The sequence below is a fragment of the Lynx canadensis genome, chromosome A2 (assembly GCF_007474595.2).
Source record: "Lynx canadensis isolate LIC74 chromosome A2, mLynCan4.pri.v2, whole genome shotgun sequence".
NCBI classification, from domain to species: domain Eukaryota; kingdom Metazoa; phylum Chordata; class Mammalia; order Carnivora; family Felidae; genus Lynx; species Lynx canadensis.
The window spans coordinates 163273421-163287689 of NC_044304.2; the positions used below are offsets into that span (position 1 = coordinate 163273421).

Here is a 14269-nt window from a genome sequence, read left to right on the forward strand (position 1 = left end):
TGCCATGGGAATGGGTGAAGTTCAGCCGCCAGGGTTAGGAGTTTCTTTGTACTCTTTAAGTTCTCTGAACTTCTTTCTCCCGCTGCTTCTAGTCAATTCCCCTGGCCATCCTCCGCCAAGTCCCTGCTACATTAACCCGTGAAGACCTTTTTTTTTTTTTGGTTGTTTAATCTTTGGCAATTACTTACTGCCTAGCAAATCAAATCAACACTCCTTAAGCTCGTGATCATGTCATCCATCTAGAAGTCACCTCATTTCTGCCCTATACCTTTCTCATCCCTTTCCCCAGGAAAAGACTTAACTTTTGTTTTTCTAAAAAAATTGTTGTATGTTTTTATTTATTTTTGAGAGAGTGAGAGTGCGAGCAGGGGAGGGGCAGAGAGAGAGGGAGACACAGAATCCGAAGCAGGCTCCAGGCTCCGAGCTGTCAGCACAGAGCCCAATGCGGGCCTCGAACCCACAGACCGCGAGATCATGACCTGAGCCAAAATCGGACACTCAACCAACTGAGCCACCTGGGCGCCCCTACTTTTTTTCTCCTTAATGTAGAAAGGGAGGAAAAGCACTATAGGATTCTGACATAAAATGCAAGTTTAAAAAACAGAAATACGCTATCCTATGATATATACAAACCTTCCTGATGCTATGAGTGCATTTAACACAATTCTAGAGTAGAACAACAAGTTAATGATTCGGAAAAACTGCCAAAATGTCTTAGAAGACAGCCTGTTAATATTCAGGCACACATAAATCAGGAGGGGTTTTCCTGGCATCACTGTTGCGTTTAAGTATCAACGGCAGGGCCAGGACCGCTAGACAGAGGACAGCGGAAGGGGACTCTGAGACACCAGACTTACTTGTCCAGCTGTGTCAACAAGCTGAAGATGATATTCTTGTCCATTTACTGTGATCAATTTTGTGAAAGCTACAGGGAAAAAGGGAATTAAATATTAGTAAAAAGAATTGACTTTAGATCAGTTAAAGCTTGAACACTGACCACCGATTAAGAAGAGTCCCTAATCGTTTCATAAAAAGATCCCACAAAACAAAATGGAACAGATCTGAGTTTACAGAGTTCTTCCGTCTTCCATTATTTACGTACAGATACTGGCTGATGGATGAAAATCCAGCCTCGGTACACCTTGAACCTCGTTCCATGAAACTGAAATTAGGCAACAATTCATATGCTGTAAAAGTCATGTGAGTGCTCCGTGGCTTACACCTTCCTCTGTGAAAAAGAGAAATACATTACATAAAGTGTGAGGTCTAGAATGGACCCAAAGCACAAAACCTTTCATTAATTTAGAAGTCTGGTGTCAGAGCACAAACAGCTAATATTAACTGAAGTGTTAAGAACGTCCAGTACGTAAAAAAAATTATCAATTTCATCGACATAAAACGGCAACGGAACAGGTGTTCTGCATGAAAGCCATCATTCCCACTTAGCTTAAGCATCTGAGCAATTTGTGACAATCTCTCTTCCCTACCAAGGGGGGGGAAAAAACCAGACTCATAACTTCCGGAAAAGTCCATTCAGAATCCTGAGGAGACAGACTTCAAACAAATGTAGACAAAAGAGGAAAAGAACTATTAATAGTAAGAGAATATTGAAGAGTAACCATCTGGAGTCAGGGGACAGCAGAACGGAACTTATTTCTTTTGCGTCCATGGTCCCGGCCATCTTCACTTAAGACGCGTCGTTGGATCTCCTGGCTGGCCACTCGACTGGACCAGAACCGGGCCACAGAATCGGTCCCTTGCACAGCTGGGAGAGGACCCGCTGTTGCCCACTTTATCCCACAGCCAAAGGGAACGCACAGCAGACATATGAAAATTATGAGGAAACTTGGAAGTGACCAGGGGGACAGAGAAGAGATCTTCCCTGGAGGAGGAGTTCCACGGGAGCACTCCCCTACGGCCAGCAGGGGTGCTAGAATCGGGAGGAAAGACCACAGACCAGGCCATCCACACCAGTTGCCACATTTTTTCCCCCTTCATCTGCGTGCCTTAATGGAGACTACCACTTTAGAGAAGAATTTCACCAGATGAAAACCGAATCCAAATGATTTCAAGATAGGAAGTACACAACATAATGTGTTTCATCAATTTTATTGTATTTTTCTTCCACACTGGAACTTCTCTGAACGTGGGGTGCACCTGGCCTTGACTGTGCTTTTGATCACTATCAGCCAGGGGGCAGTCATGATGCTCCTGTGTGAAAACCTGCCACTGACACCTTAGTCGGGGAAGATCAAAAAGTGCATTCAAGACGATGAAATTTATGTAAGGAACCGTGATGAGCAGTAAAACAAGTAACCTTCAATTAGATTTAAGTAACTGTGGTTATGAAGTATGACATAATTATTATGACAACACTACTAAACAAAACATCACTCATTCACGCAAGAGCTCTTTCTTGAGTACCTATGATCGCCAGGAGCACTGTTCCGGGAGCTCAAAATACTGCAGCTGACCTCGCGTGCTTACAGCCCGGGGGAAGGAAGGGAGACACCGTCAGGCACGTCTTTGGGAGAAGAGCATCTGGAGGTCAAAGAGCAAGTGCCAAAGCCCGGCGAGAAGAAGCAAGATCAGCGCAGAAGCGGAGAGAGTGCTGGGGAGGTAACCAGGTTGGGGAGGAGGCAGAGGACCTTTTAGGAGATGGTAAGGACTCAGAGTTTCATTCTAATGTGCTGGGAAACCAAGGGTTCTGAGGCAGGGGAGTAACTTGGTCTGATTTATATTTTAAAGAGATCGCTCTGGCTATGCTGTGAATAAGAGAAATGGACAAGAATGGACGAAGGACATTGGTGGGGGTCCATAATATAGTGCTTACGTAGACTCGGGATCTGAAGACAACGATGGTGGTCTGGGACCAGAGAGCCATGGTGGAATTCAAAGGGAGAGCCAAAAGGATGAAAAAAAAAATTTTTTTTAAATGTTTACTTCTGAGAGAGAGAGAGAGAGAGAGAGCGCAAGAGTGCGCGAGCACAAGCGGGGAGAGCACGAGAGCGCGCGAGCACAAGCGGGGAGAGGCAGAGAGAGAGACACAGAATCCGAAGCAGGCTCCAGGCTCCGAGCTGTCGGCACAGAGCCCGATGTGTGGTTCAAACTCAGGAACCAAGAGATCATGACATGAGCCGAAGTCGGGTGCTCAACTGACTGAGCCAACCAAGCTCCCTGAGCCAAAAGGATTTCTGGCTGGAGGCAGGGTGTGAGAAAATGGAGAGGTGGGAGGACTCCAGAGTTTTTGGCTTGAGCCACGAGATGCATGAATTGCCATTTGCCAATTCGGGAAAGCCCGGGGAAGGAGCGCTGCAGATGGGGGAGGAAGCAAATGAAGACGACTACACCCAAGGGGAAGCGAGGGCAGCTGAACAGAAAAGCCCAGAGTCTGGGGGAGAGGGTGCGACTGGGGGTTTTGGGAAACAAGCAAACTTCTGGGAAGAAGGGAAGATTGCTGGCGATCAAGTACCGCGAAAGCCCTAGCCGGACTTTGGAGCCCAGGGCCCCCCGACACTGCCAGGTCAGGGAGATCGAGATTCAGCCAAGGAGACGGGAGAAATACTGGCCACGAGGGAAGAGTCAAACGGGACGACACGTAATTGTACAGAAGATAAAGGAAATGAAGCTATTGATCAATGTGTTAGTATATCCTTGCACATAAAAAGGATGTAAAATCCTCCACACAGCAGTAAAATGAAATCGAGGCCTTTCCATCTGTCATGGAAAACTGCCTCTTCTTATTACTATAGAAAAAAAGGAAGTGTAATAAGAGATCTGTCAGCTCCATAAACTAGGAACCAATTCTTCTACGCACTCCATGTCCGATCCTGCATAGCGGTGGAAAGCTGGCTTTCTCCTGGTATCGCTTTCCTCGAGCCCTCTCTCCGTCCCCCTCCCTTTTTCAATCACTGGAGAAATTAACCCACTTCCCCCAACGAAAATCCTGAAACCGCCCTAAGCAGACTAACAGTGACGTATTCGTAGAGCCTACTAATGAGGGACAGATTTCTAAGATTCGGAATGCGCCAAATAAGATCTGTGTTCCTGAAGTGTATCACAATCCCCTAATTCGTATCCTACTGAGAAGGCTACCCACCATGCAATGCTTGATAATGCTGCAAAACTCCTAATTAGAACGGTCCCGTTTTCTCAGCTTTATTAACGCATCAACAGTACTACCTGGAAACGGCAGAAGTTGTAAATCACTACTATTTTTCCTCCTCTAATCGACAACTACCCCTACTGGTTAAATTTCACCAGAGCAATTTAGTTTGTATTGAGTTGTTAGATTAACAACACGGTAGACAATCTACACTTTTGCGTAGGTAGTATTTTTGGCATAAAAACATCCCCAAGCTAGAAAAATACAGGGTTTTATTAATGATTCTCCTACATTCCATTTTCTTTATTAAAAAAAATTTTTTTTTAATGTTTATTTTTGAGAGAGAAAGACCATAAGCTGGGGAGGGGCAGAGAGAGAGGGAGACACAGAACCGGAAGCAGGCTCCAGGCTCGGAGCCGTCAGCACAGAGCCCGACGCGGGGCTTGAAATCATGACTGGGCCGAAGGGGACCTACCCGACTGAGCCACCCAGGCGCCCCCTCCTATATTCCATTTTAAAAGAAGATGACACAGTCTCAGAAGTTTGGCTTTTGTGGTAATGTCTCAGAGATGCGTCACCACTGAATGTTTGCTATGAACCACCTGTTCTATGTTCTGAAGTTAAGTGCAAAATAATTACCGGATTCTTTCCATATTTACAGAGTACTGTTTTTTTTTTTTTTTTTTCAAACCTAAAACCATCCATCGTTGGCAACAGGTTTATGATAACCTGTTCCATTTCTAATTCCCTGTCATCACTGAGCAATGTTAATTTTATTTTATTGTTAATGTTTATTTATTTTTGAGAAGAGAGAGAGAGGAGAGAGTGAGGAGAGAGATCGGAGACAGAGTAGTGAGGCGAGAGAGGAGGACGGTAGAGGAGTGGGAGAGGGGGGGCAATGAGAGAGTGAGAGAGAGAGAGAGAGAGAGAGAGAGAGAGAGAGAGAATCTGAAGTAGGTTCTAGGCTCTGAGCTGTGAGCACAGAGCCCGACTCGGGGCTCGAACCCACAAACCATTAGATCATGACCTGAGGCGAAGTTGGGACGCTCAACCAACTGAGCCACCCAGGAGCCCCTACTGAACGATGTTTCTGACCAAACAGCACAGGAAACAGTGGAGAAAGGGTTTCTTCCTGGGTTGGTCAGAAGCAGGGTGTGCATACAACTCATGAACTTTTAAGCGATTCATATACCCTGACACTCACTTTCGCTCCTGCCTAAAGACTTTAAAAATATTCCGAATTCATTTTTGAGATAAAAAATAAAAGTCTTTTTTACTGAACACTAAGTAGTAGGAAACATTAAAAATACGATTAAAGATGTTGACAGACTTCAGGTTGGGTCATTCAATTTCTGAGATGATATCAAAGTAAGGAAGCTGGACGTTCACTGGATCTTTTACTTACATATAAAGAAAATATATCTGTACACAACACCATGGCTTTCCTTCCACCTTAGTTATAAATGGCACATAAACACTCAAAAATAAGAACCACCTTTATAGGCAGGCCTAACCAAGAAAACCGTATTGTATTATTCTGTGAATAAAATGCCCAAATGAGCCTTATCTTAAGGACACACACTCTCTAAGTTGTTATGTACAGCAAATGTTAAGACCAAGAGCACGATTGCTTGTGTTCTTATTCCAATGGAGAGATAACCAAACTTGTCCACCTAGCATTCAAATTTGTTTTACATTTATTCATTTTTGAGAGCCAGAGAGAGACAGCGCACAAGCGGGGTAGGGGCAGAGAGAGAGACACACACGCAGAATCCGAAGCAGGCTCCTGGCCCCGAGCCGTCAGCACAGAGCCCGACGCGGGGCTCGAACTCACGAACGGCGAGATCATGACCCGAGCCGAAGTCGGACGCCCCACCGACTGAGCCACCCGGGCGCCCTGTCCACCTAGGATTCAAATTCATCTGCTCCTCACACCGGCGTACTGTTCTATAAGTCACGGCTAAACAGATCAGCACAGGATGTGTCCGTAGTCAGGACTCTTCCTTTCTGGACACCGGCCGAGCTTACTTTCAAACCCGGGTCTTCCCAGGGTCAGTTCCCCGACAGGTTTCCTTCCCCACTACCAGCATACTGGGACATGAGGGACAGCTGCATGTTTTAAGTCAGAGGTGGGCAAACTCTTCCTGTAAAGGACCAGATGCTACTGTAGAACAAAAGCAGCCACAGACACTATGTAAATGAATGAATATGGCTGGGTTCCGATAAAACTTTATGGACGCTAAAGCCTGAATTTCACGTAACTTTCACATGCCCCAAATATTCTTCTTCTCTTAAACCTTTTTTAATGATTAAAAAATGTAAAAACCAAAAAAAAAAAAAAAAAAAGAAGTAAAAACCATTCTTTGCTCATGGGCTGTACAAAAAGGCAGTGGGTCTTTCTGGCCTACAAGCCATAGTCTGTCAACCCCCCTGTCGTAAGCCTCTTTGGAAATCTCTCTCGCGAGCGCCGGGCAGATGAGATCTATGAATCCAGTTCACGAACCTGACCGTTAAGTCGGCTTCATGTCTAATGTGCCCATCAGGGTTTGATGAATCCCATGTTTAAATGTGTGTGTTCCTGGTGACAAATCCTGGGGAAGCCCAGGTGCCAAGAATCTCAGAAGACGAGTTCTAGGGCCTACTTAGGGTTTTAAGATCGCCCGAAACAAGAGCAGCTTCCGATAAATCAGCTTCTCTGCATGAAGTGCTTTAGATTTTCCTCCATGACTCTAGAATCAGGACCTCTCTCATGGTCCTAGAATCCTTCAAGAAGATTCTGAAACCATGGACTGAAACCGGACGAGGTAAATGAAGGCTGTGGTCGGTCCCGGTCTTTGGGGCTTTTCTCTGCGCGTGGCCGGAAATGCCAACAGGCTTCAGAACCAATTTTGTTTTCATGCTGCAACTGCTCTCTCCATCCCCGAATCGCTCACTACTCCACAGCTTGACTTTCAAGTGTTCAGGAATGGAAGGGGTTGGGGGCTGCGGGGGAGGGGGCCGGTGAGGGCTGGTGATTCAGTGTAAGAGTAAGGTACAAAGGAACTAGAGGTTTTCATCCTTCCTTTTCAAGCTTGGAGTCCTTAAAAGGGCTACTGTTGAGAAGAAGGGGGGCGGGAGGGGTGCGGAGATTGTGGTTGCTCTCTCTTCTTGTTTTCCTGAAGCAGAGTCTGGGACAGGAGGTTCACCGTAGGACTGGATTCCTATGGAACTGAATAACAATTTCTCGATGGAGGGATCTGGATACTGAGTAAAAAATCCATTCAGTGTGAAGCGGGTCAAACTTCTGGAAGCTTTTCTGGACCCCCGTTGGAAATCTATAGGTTTACCCCAATAACCCCTGCAATCAAGCCTCCAGAAGTACACAATGGCTGTTTGTATGTAGAATGCAGGCTTCTCAGTTTATAAACCCCTTGAAAACAATACTTACTGTTTTCTATGGTTGGGTCGTAGGAGTCAACAAATTGGCCTTCAACAAACTGAATCGTCAATGAGGATTTCCCTATAAAAGAGAGCAAAAGCTCAGTATGTATTTGCATATTAAGGTAAAAAAAAAAATTCTACTACTTTACAAAAAAACCCCACTCTAACAAGATGAAGAAATGGAAAGTACTGGGATCAGAACACCTTCCTTTAAGTAAGCCTTTGGGCAATTTCAAAAAGGAAATAAAATTTCAAGAATCTGCTTTCTAGGAGAGGAATTTAACCAATTAAGGTATTATGAATTAAAACACTTTTGTGACATTAACAAATATTACTGACCAGCAAACATTTCACATATTCTGTTAAAGGTAAACTCTGCAATAAGGTCTAAACTATGCTAATTTCCTCTGGTGTCCCTGAAATGTGGGTATTAATTTTAATATCGAAATTATTAAGACAGGATTTGTTTCTTTGGGCTCTTTCCTATGTGGCGGTTAGAAATGTTACCAGGTACAGCTTTTAATTTTTTCTTTTTAACGTTTATTTATTTTTGAGACAGAGACAGAGCATGAATGGGGGAGGGTCAGAGAGAGAGGGAGACAGAATCCCAAGCAGGCTCCAGGCTCTGAGCTGTCAGCACAGAGCCCGACGCGGGGCTCGAACTCACAGACCATGAGATCATGACCCGAGCTGAAGTCAGACACTTAACCGATGGAGCCACCCAGGTGCCCCTAATTTTTTTAACGTTTATTTATCTTGCCAGAGAGAGAGAGAGAAAGAGAGAGAGAGAGCGCACGCGAGCGAGCATGAGCGGGGGAGGGACAGCGATGAGAGGGAGACACAGAATCTGAGCACATTCCAGGCTCTGAGCCGTCAGCACAGAGCCTGACGCGGGGCTCGAACTCACAGACTGTGAGATCATGACCTGAGCCGAAGTCGGACGCGCAACTGACTGAGCCACCCAGGCACCCCTCCAGGTACAGCTTTTAAAGAGGGTAATGTGAGAACATGTAAAAGAAGCCTTTAAAAACGCCTGAAGGGAGAAAATCCTGAGTGAACCACTCAGTCTCAAAGCCTAGTGATGTCTGGCCCACACAAAATAATGAAGAAATGTCTTGGACTTATAATAAAATCACTTTCTCATAACTGAGCCTATGTGCTAACCAATCAAGAGCCGGAGGCTTAAGTTCTCAACTATTTGATGCCTAAAATTTCACCTGCTGGACTTCAGAACGGGGCACTCTGTAAAGATAGTGTGAGAACAGTCCAGGAAATGACGTAAGTGGTTCCCCCCACCCCCCCAACTTTCACCCCAAACACTTTCTTCTCTCGTACGTCTCCCAGAGCACTAGTGGTTTTTTGGGTAAGATTTAATTTTTTAACCAATCTCTACACCCAGTCGTGGACTTGAACCTACAACCCCGAGGTCAAGAATAGCATGCTCTTCAGACTGAGCCAGCCAGGCGCTCCCCGTTAACTTTACACGCACGCTCTACATGTTCGCCGCATCTCACCGGACTTTTATCTCAAAAGACCTTCAGGGAGAGAGGTTTGCACCAGGAGCCTTCTGCTTCTGGGGGGTTTGGGTTGGCACGTTTTCATAACACAGGCAGCACCCCCCCCATACTTAGAAATTAATGAATTAATAAACTGGTTTACAAGCGGGAGCTGCGGGGAGACAACTAGAAAACCCCCAAGTTGGCAGGACTATTTTACTCCTCACGGGCAGTTTTTTTTTTTAAATTTTTTTTTTTAACGTTTATTATTTTTGAGACAGGGAGAGACAGAGCATGAACTGGGGAGGGTCAGAGAGAGGGAGACACAGAACCCGAAGCAGGCTCCAGGGCTCTGAGCTGTCAGCACAGAGCCCGACGCGGGGCTCGAACTCACGGACCGCGAGATCATGACCTGAGCTGAAGTCGGCCGCTTAACCGACTGAGCCCCCCAGGCGCCCCAACTCCTCACGGGCAGTTAAACACACAGTTCAAAGTGTTTCTAGAATTATTAAAACCCGAAATCATTGTCTACAGAAGCAGCCTACAAGAGCTTTTGACAATTAAAAGTTACCTCCCTGCTTTAAATCCTCATTTCAATTAGAATAAATTTCCTGGGGCACCTGGGTGGCTCAGAGGTCGGTTAAGCGGCTGACTTTGGCTCAGGTCATGAGCTCACAGTTCACGAGTTCGAGCCCTGCACTGGGTTCTCTGCTGTCAGCACAGAGCCCGCTTTGGATCTTCTGTCCCCATCGCTCTCTCTGCCCCTCCCCTGCTCGCTTCCTAGCTCTCCCTCTGTCAAGAATAAAGTAAACGTTAAAAATTAAAAAAAGAGTAAGTTCCCAAATCCCAACCAGGCCGGGCCCTGCTCCGTCTACCCCCCCCCCCAACCCCCCCAACCTCTCTGCTGCCCCTCCCCAGACCCTCCCAGGCCCATTTGGCACATCCCCCTCTGTCCCTCTGTTCTAGCATTCTCTGCACACGACTCACTTTTGTCATTACTTTGGGAGCTCAATGGCCCTTCTTCAGAGACGCCTCCGCTAAGACCACCCCATCTAAGGTGGCACCCACTCCCTAAGGGTCACTCTATCACAGCCATCCTGCTTTTTCTCCGTAGTGCTTGACGTTATCGGACACTGTCTTCGCTCATTAGCCTCCGGAGACCAGTATGGTGACTGAGGGGTACAGCAGACGCTCAGGTTTTGGAACGAACGAATGAGATTAAAACTTACGTGTCCAAAGGGCACTCTCACGCATTCTGGATGTTATAAAAGATCTCAATTTTATACCCAAGGCAAGGAAAGAGTTCAACAGGAATTAAGAAACAGTTATCTAGTATTTATTTTGGTATCCAACCACGAGCGTGCCTGTGCTACGTGGAATACGGGGTCATCCAGGAGCCCAACGTCTCAAAGGGACTGTGTTCAAAAGAAAGCATGTTGTCGAAGCTAGTTCATAAAGAGCATTTAAGTTAACAGACAGCAAACCTATTTTATGTAAGGAAACAGCAAGAGAAAAAAGTCTACTAAGTCAGCCAAACTGAAAAAATTTAAAGGAGTAGGAAAATTCTTATTTATACGGAATGCTATTGCTTCAAGCAAAAGACATTTAATTGGAAAGGAAAGAGAGAAAGAAACTTCTTTAGGGCTTCTAAGGGGACTTCTGGGCCCTCCGGTGGGCACTCTGACACCCCTAGGTAGGCTAAGGGAGGGTTTTGGCTTGTAAACGGAAAGAAGGAAGGAAGCACAATGTAATTTTTTCCTAAAGATAAATGGGCAAGAGTTAACAAGGGCTTCAGAGGATTTTTACACCTTTTCCCAAGTAGAACCGGGTTAAGAACAGTGGAAGAAAGGGGTTGCCCATGACACCCATGGTGAGCCCCTCCGAGAGGAGGCAGGGAACACGGAAACACAGCTCAGAGTGGTGCCAGGCAAGCTTCAAGGGCCTCACTTGCAGGGGTGAAGGGGCAGAGAGCAGAGCCTCGGAAGTTATCCCAGGAAACTTAAGAAATTCAAGAAGACACACGTTTAACAAGACAGCATGACATTAAGTGCAACGACGGAGTATTACATAAACCAGCGGCCCACGTTTTAAAAATACAATTCCTGGCGCGCGTCCAAAGAGGAGTTTCTCACATATGTCATGAAGGGCGTGAATGATACGAAAGGCTAAATTAACACTGAACTTGAAAACACGGATAATCATTCTGGCGAAAGGCAGACAGTGGAGTCCAACGCAAATCACAGTGCGGGTTGACACAGCAAACTCTCGTCTTGGCGAGTAACTGGGACACCCGAATTTAAAACCCCGGTCTTTAGGGAGCCAACTGGCTTTCTGCATCTGCTTGGTCCTGGGAGAAGGGAACCATCCATTAGCAGAGGCAGGAGGGCTCTGGCCTCCCCTGGGGTCTCGCCTCCTCTGCACTCTCCCCTAGGGGGAGGTGATTAATTATTTAAATGAAGAAGGGACAGGAAGACCACGTTTGCTGACAGGACACAGCGGGTTTTTCTGCCGTTTCCATTAAAAAGTCGCATTATGGGGCGCCTGGGTGGCTCAGTCGGTTGGGCGTCCGCCTTCAGCTCGGGTCGTGACCTCGCAGTTGATGAGTTCGAGCCTCGCATCGGGCGGTGTGCTGGCGGCTCCGAGCCTGGAGCCTGCTTCGGATTCTGTGTCTCCCTCTCTCTGCCCCTCCCCCGCTTATGCTCTGTCTTTCTCTGTCTCAAAAATAAAGATAAACATTAAAAAAAAATTAAAAAAAAAAAACCAAAAAGTCGTATTCTTAGGCAGCCAGTGTTGAGACCTTTATGTTAATGTTAGTAAACACATCCCACTTTTCATAACGTCCTTAGCCTCGCTTCCAGCAATTTCTGGCTTTCAGGGACCTCCTCGTCCTCTAGAGCAGTTTGCAGCTACAAAAGGCATTGCTGATCCACAAATGATACTCTTTTTAAACACAAAAATTTTTTTAATGTTTATTTTTGAGAGCAAGAGCGAGAGTGCGAGAGAACGTGAGAGATAGAGCTAGAGCAAGGGAGGGGGGGAGAGAGAGGAAGACACAGAATCTGAAACAGGCCCCAAGCTCTGAGGGGTCAGCACAGAGCCCGATGTGGGGCTCGAACTCACAAACTGCGAGAGATCACGACCTAAGCCGAAGTGGGCCGCTTAACCGCCTGGCGCCACCCAGGCGCCTCCCCAAGTGATATTCTTGATCACCTTTAACATTTTCCCTTCATTATAACGTCATAAATTTACTGTGGCCTTTACATTTATCAAATTCAGATTCTGAAACACTAGTTACTTCCTGAAGACGTTTCAGCAACAATCGTGCTCTCAGTAGGCTCATAAATTTGTACGATCTGAGAAGACCCTCAAATTCCAGATCACCTCTCTGGAGAAATGTTGTATGAAAACACAGGAGCGATCTGAAAGAAAATAAAAGGCACCACATACGCAGATGTGTGTTATTAACGCACAGAGGGGGCAGATCACTCATTTTATGACATAACGTAGTAGTAAAAGGTTTGAAAACAAAATATCCCCATTTTCCACCATTAACTTCCAAATACTCTTCGGCTAGACTAAAACCCCCCTTAACTTTAAAAATCCTACAGATTTTCGTTTTTAAGTTTACTTATTTATAGAGAGAGCACGGGGGAGGGGGAAGGGCAGAGAGAGAGAGAGAGAGAGAGAGAGAGGGAGAAAGAACACCCCAAGCAGGCTCCACGCTGTCTAGCGCAGAGCCCGATGTGGGGCTCAATCCCTCGAACCGTGAGATCATGACCTGAGCCGAAATCAAGAACTGGATGTTTAAGTGACTGAGCTGCCAGGGGCCCCCGCCCCAAATCCTACAATTCATTTTTAAAAAGTTTCTTCTTGCGGTGCCCGGGTGGTTCTGTCGGTCAAGCGTCCAACGACTTCCCACATCCTTGATTCGAATTCTGTCTCCCTCTCCCTCTGACTGTCGCCCTCCCCCCCCCACGTTCTCTCTCTCAAAAATAAATGAACATTAAAAAAATTTTTTTTCTTAAGTTTCTTCTACACTTTTACCAGGTAAACCCAGCATTTATGTGTTTCTCGCCAAGGATAACGGGGCACGGTAACTTTGTTCACCCGGTATTTTCCCCACGCAAGATACACCTGCACAGTTGCTGACTGAATCTCTCACACTTGTGATTACTGCAAAATAAGCGCTGTGCACAAAACATTTTAAGAGCTTTCAGGTTAATTTTGAACTCGTTTTCATGATTGTTCTCCTAAAAAAAAAAACCCACAACAAAACCCTACTTTTGGATTACGTCCCCCTCTCCCCAGCCAGCATTCTCCGGAACAGCTGGCACATTACTTGTTCATCGGGACATAATGGGGAGGAGAAGGTTCCATCTACCAACTAGTCTGTCAAGTCGTTTGGCACAGGGTCCACGGAGAGCAGTGTGATGTATCTGGGACACAACCCATCCCCGAGGACTGCTTTCATTTTCACCTGAAATTCCTAACCTCACCTTATGCGACCTGATGTCCACGTAGATAAGCTAACACTTTAGCTTCAAAGCTTCACTGTATTGCCACCAATAATCGTCTGTGTCGCTTCAGAGAGCCACCTTGTGAGCCCAGCACCAGACCCTGGCTGGTCACCCCTCCCAGACGACTCCACTTCTAACACCTGCACCTCCCATGTACCAATCACAAGCAGGGCGTTCTCCCGGCCCTCACTCTCTGACTCCTATCGAGCACATCTCCGGAAGTAAAGTTTTCAAACCAGGGGGTTGAAACCCACCAGGTGATGAAGTCAATATACTGAACTATGACCAGACTATCTGTGGTTTTTTTTAATTAAAAAAATTTTTCTAATGTTTATTTATTTATATAAAATGTTTATGAGAGACAGAGTTCAAGTGGGGGAGGGAGAGAGAGAGAGGGAGACACAGAATCCGAAGCAGGCTCCAGGCTCTGAGCTGTCAGCACAGAGCCCGACGTGGGGCTCGAACTCACGGACTGTGAGATCATGACCTGAGCCGAAGTTGGACGCTTAATCGACTAAGCCACCCAGGCACCCCAATGTTTATTTTTGAGAGAGAGAGGTGGGGGGAGAGAGAGCAGGGGAGGGGGAGAGAAAAAAAGAGACACAGAATCCGAAGCAGGCTCCGGGCTCTGAGCTGTCAGCGCAGAGCCCGATGTGGGGCTCGAACTCCTGAACCACGAGATCATGACCTGAGCCAAAGCTGGATGCTTAACTGACTGAGGCCCCAGGCAC

At 46.3% G+C, this 14269-nt stretch overlaps 1 protein-coding gene across 1 annotated transcript in view; it reads right to left on the reverse strand.

The window, feature by feature from the left end:
- The window catches only part of RHEB (Ras homolog, mTORC1 binding), a 44644-nt gene that overhangs the window by 13832 nt on the left and 16543 nt on the right, over window positions 1-14269 (reverse strand). The window contains exons 2-3 of the mRNA XM_030308852.1: window positions 7533-7604; window positions 858-925 (exon numbers count right to left, since the gene is read on the reverse strand). Coding sequence (XP_030164712.1) covers window positions 858-925; window positions 7533-7604 — 140 coding nt within the window. The remainder of the gene's footprint in view (window positions 1-857; window positions 926-7532; window positions 7605-14269) is intronic.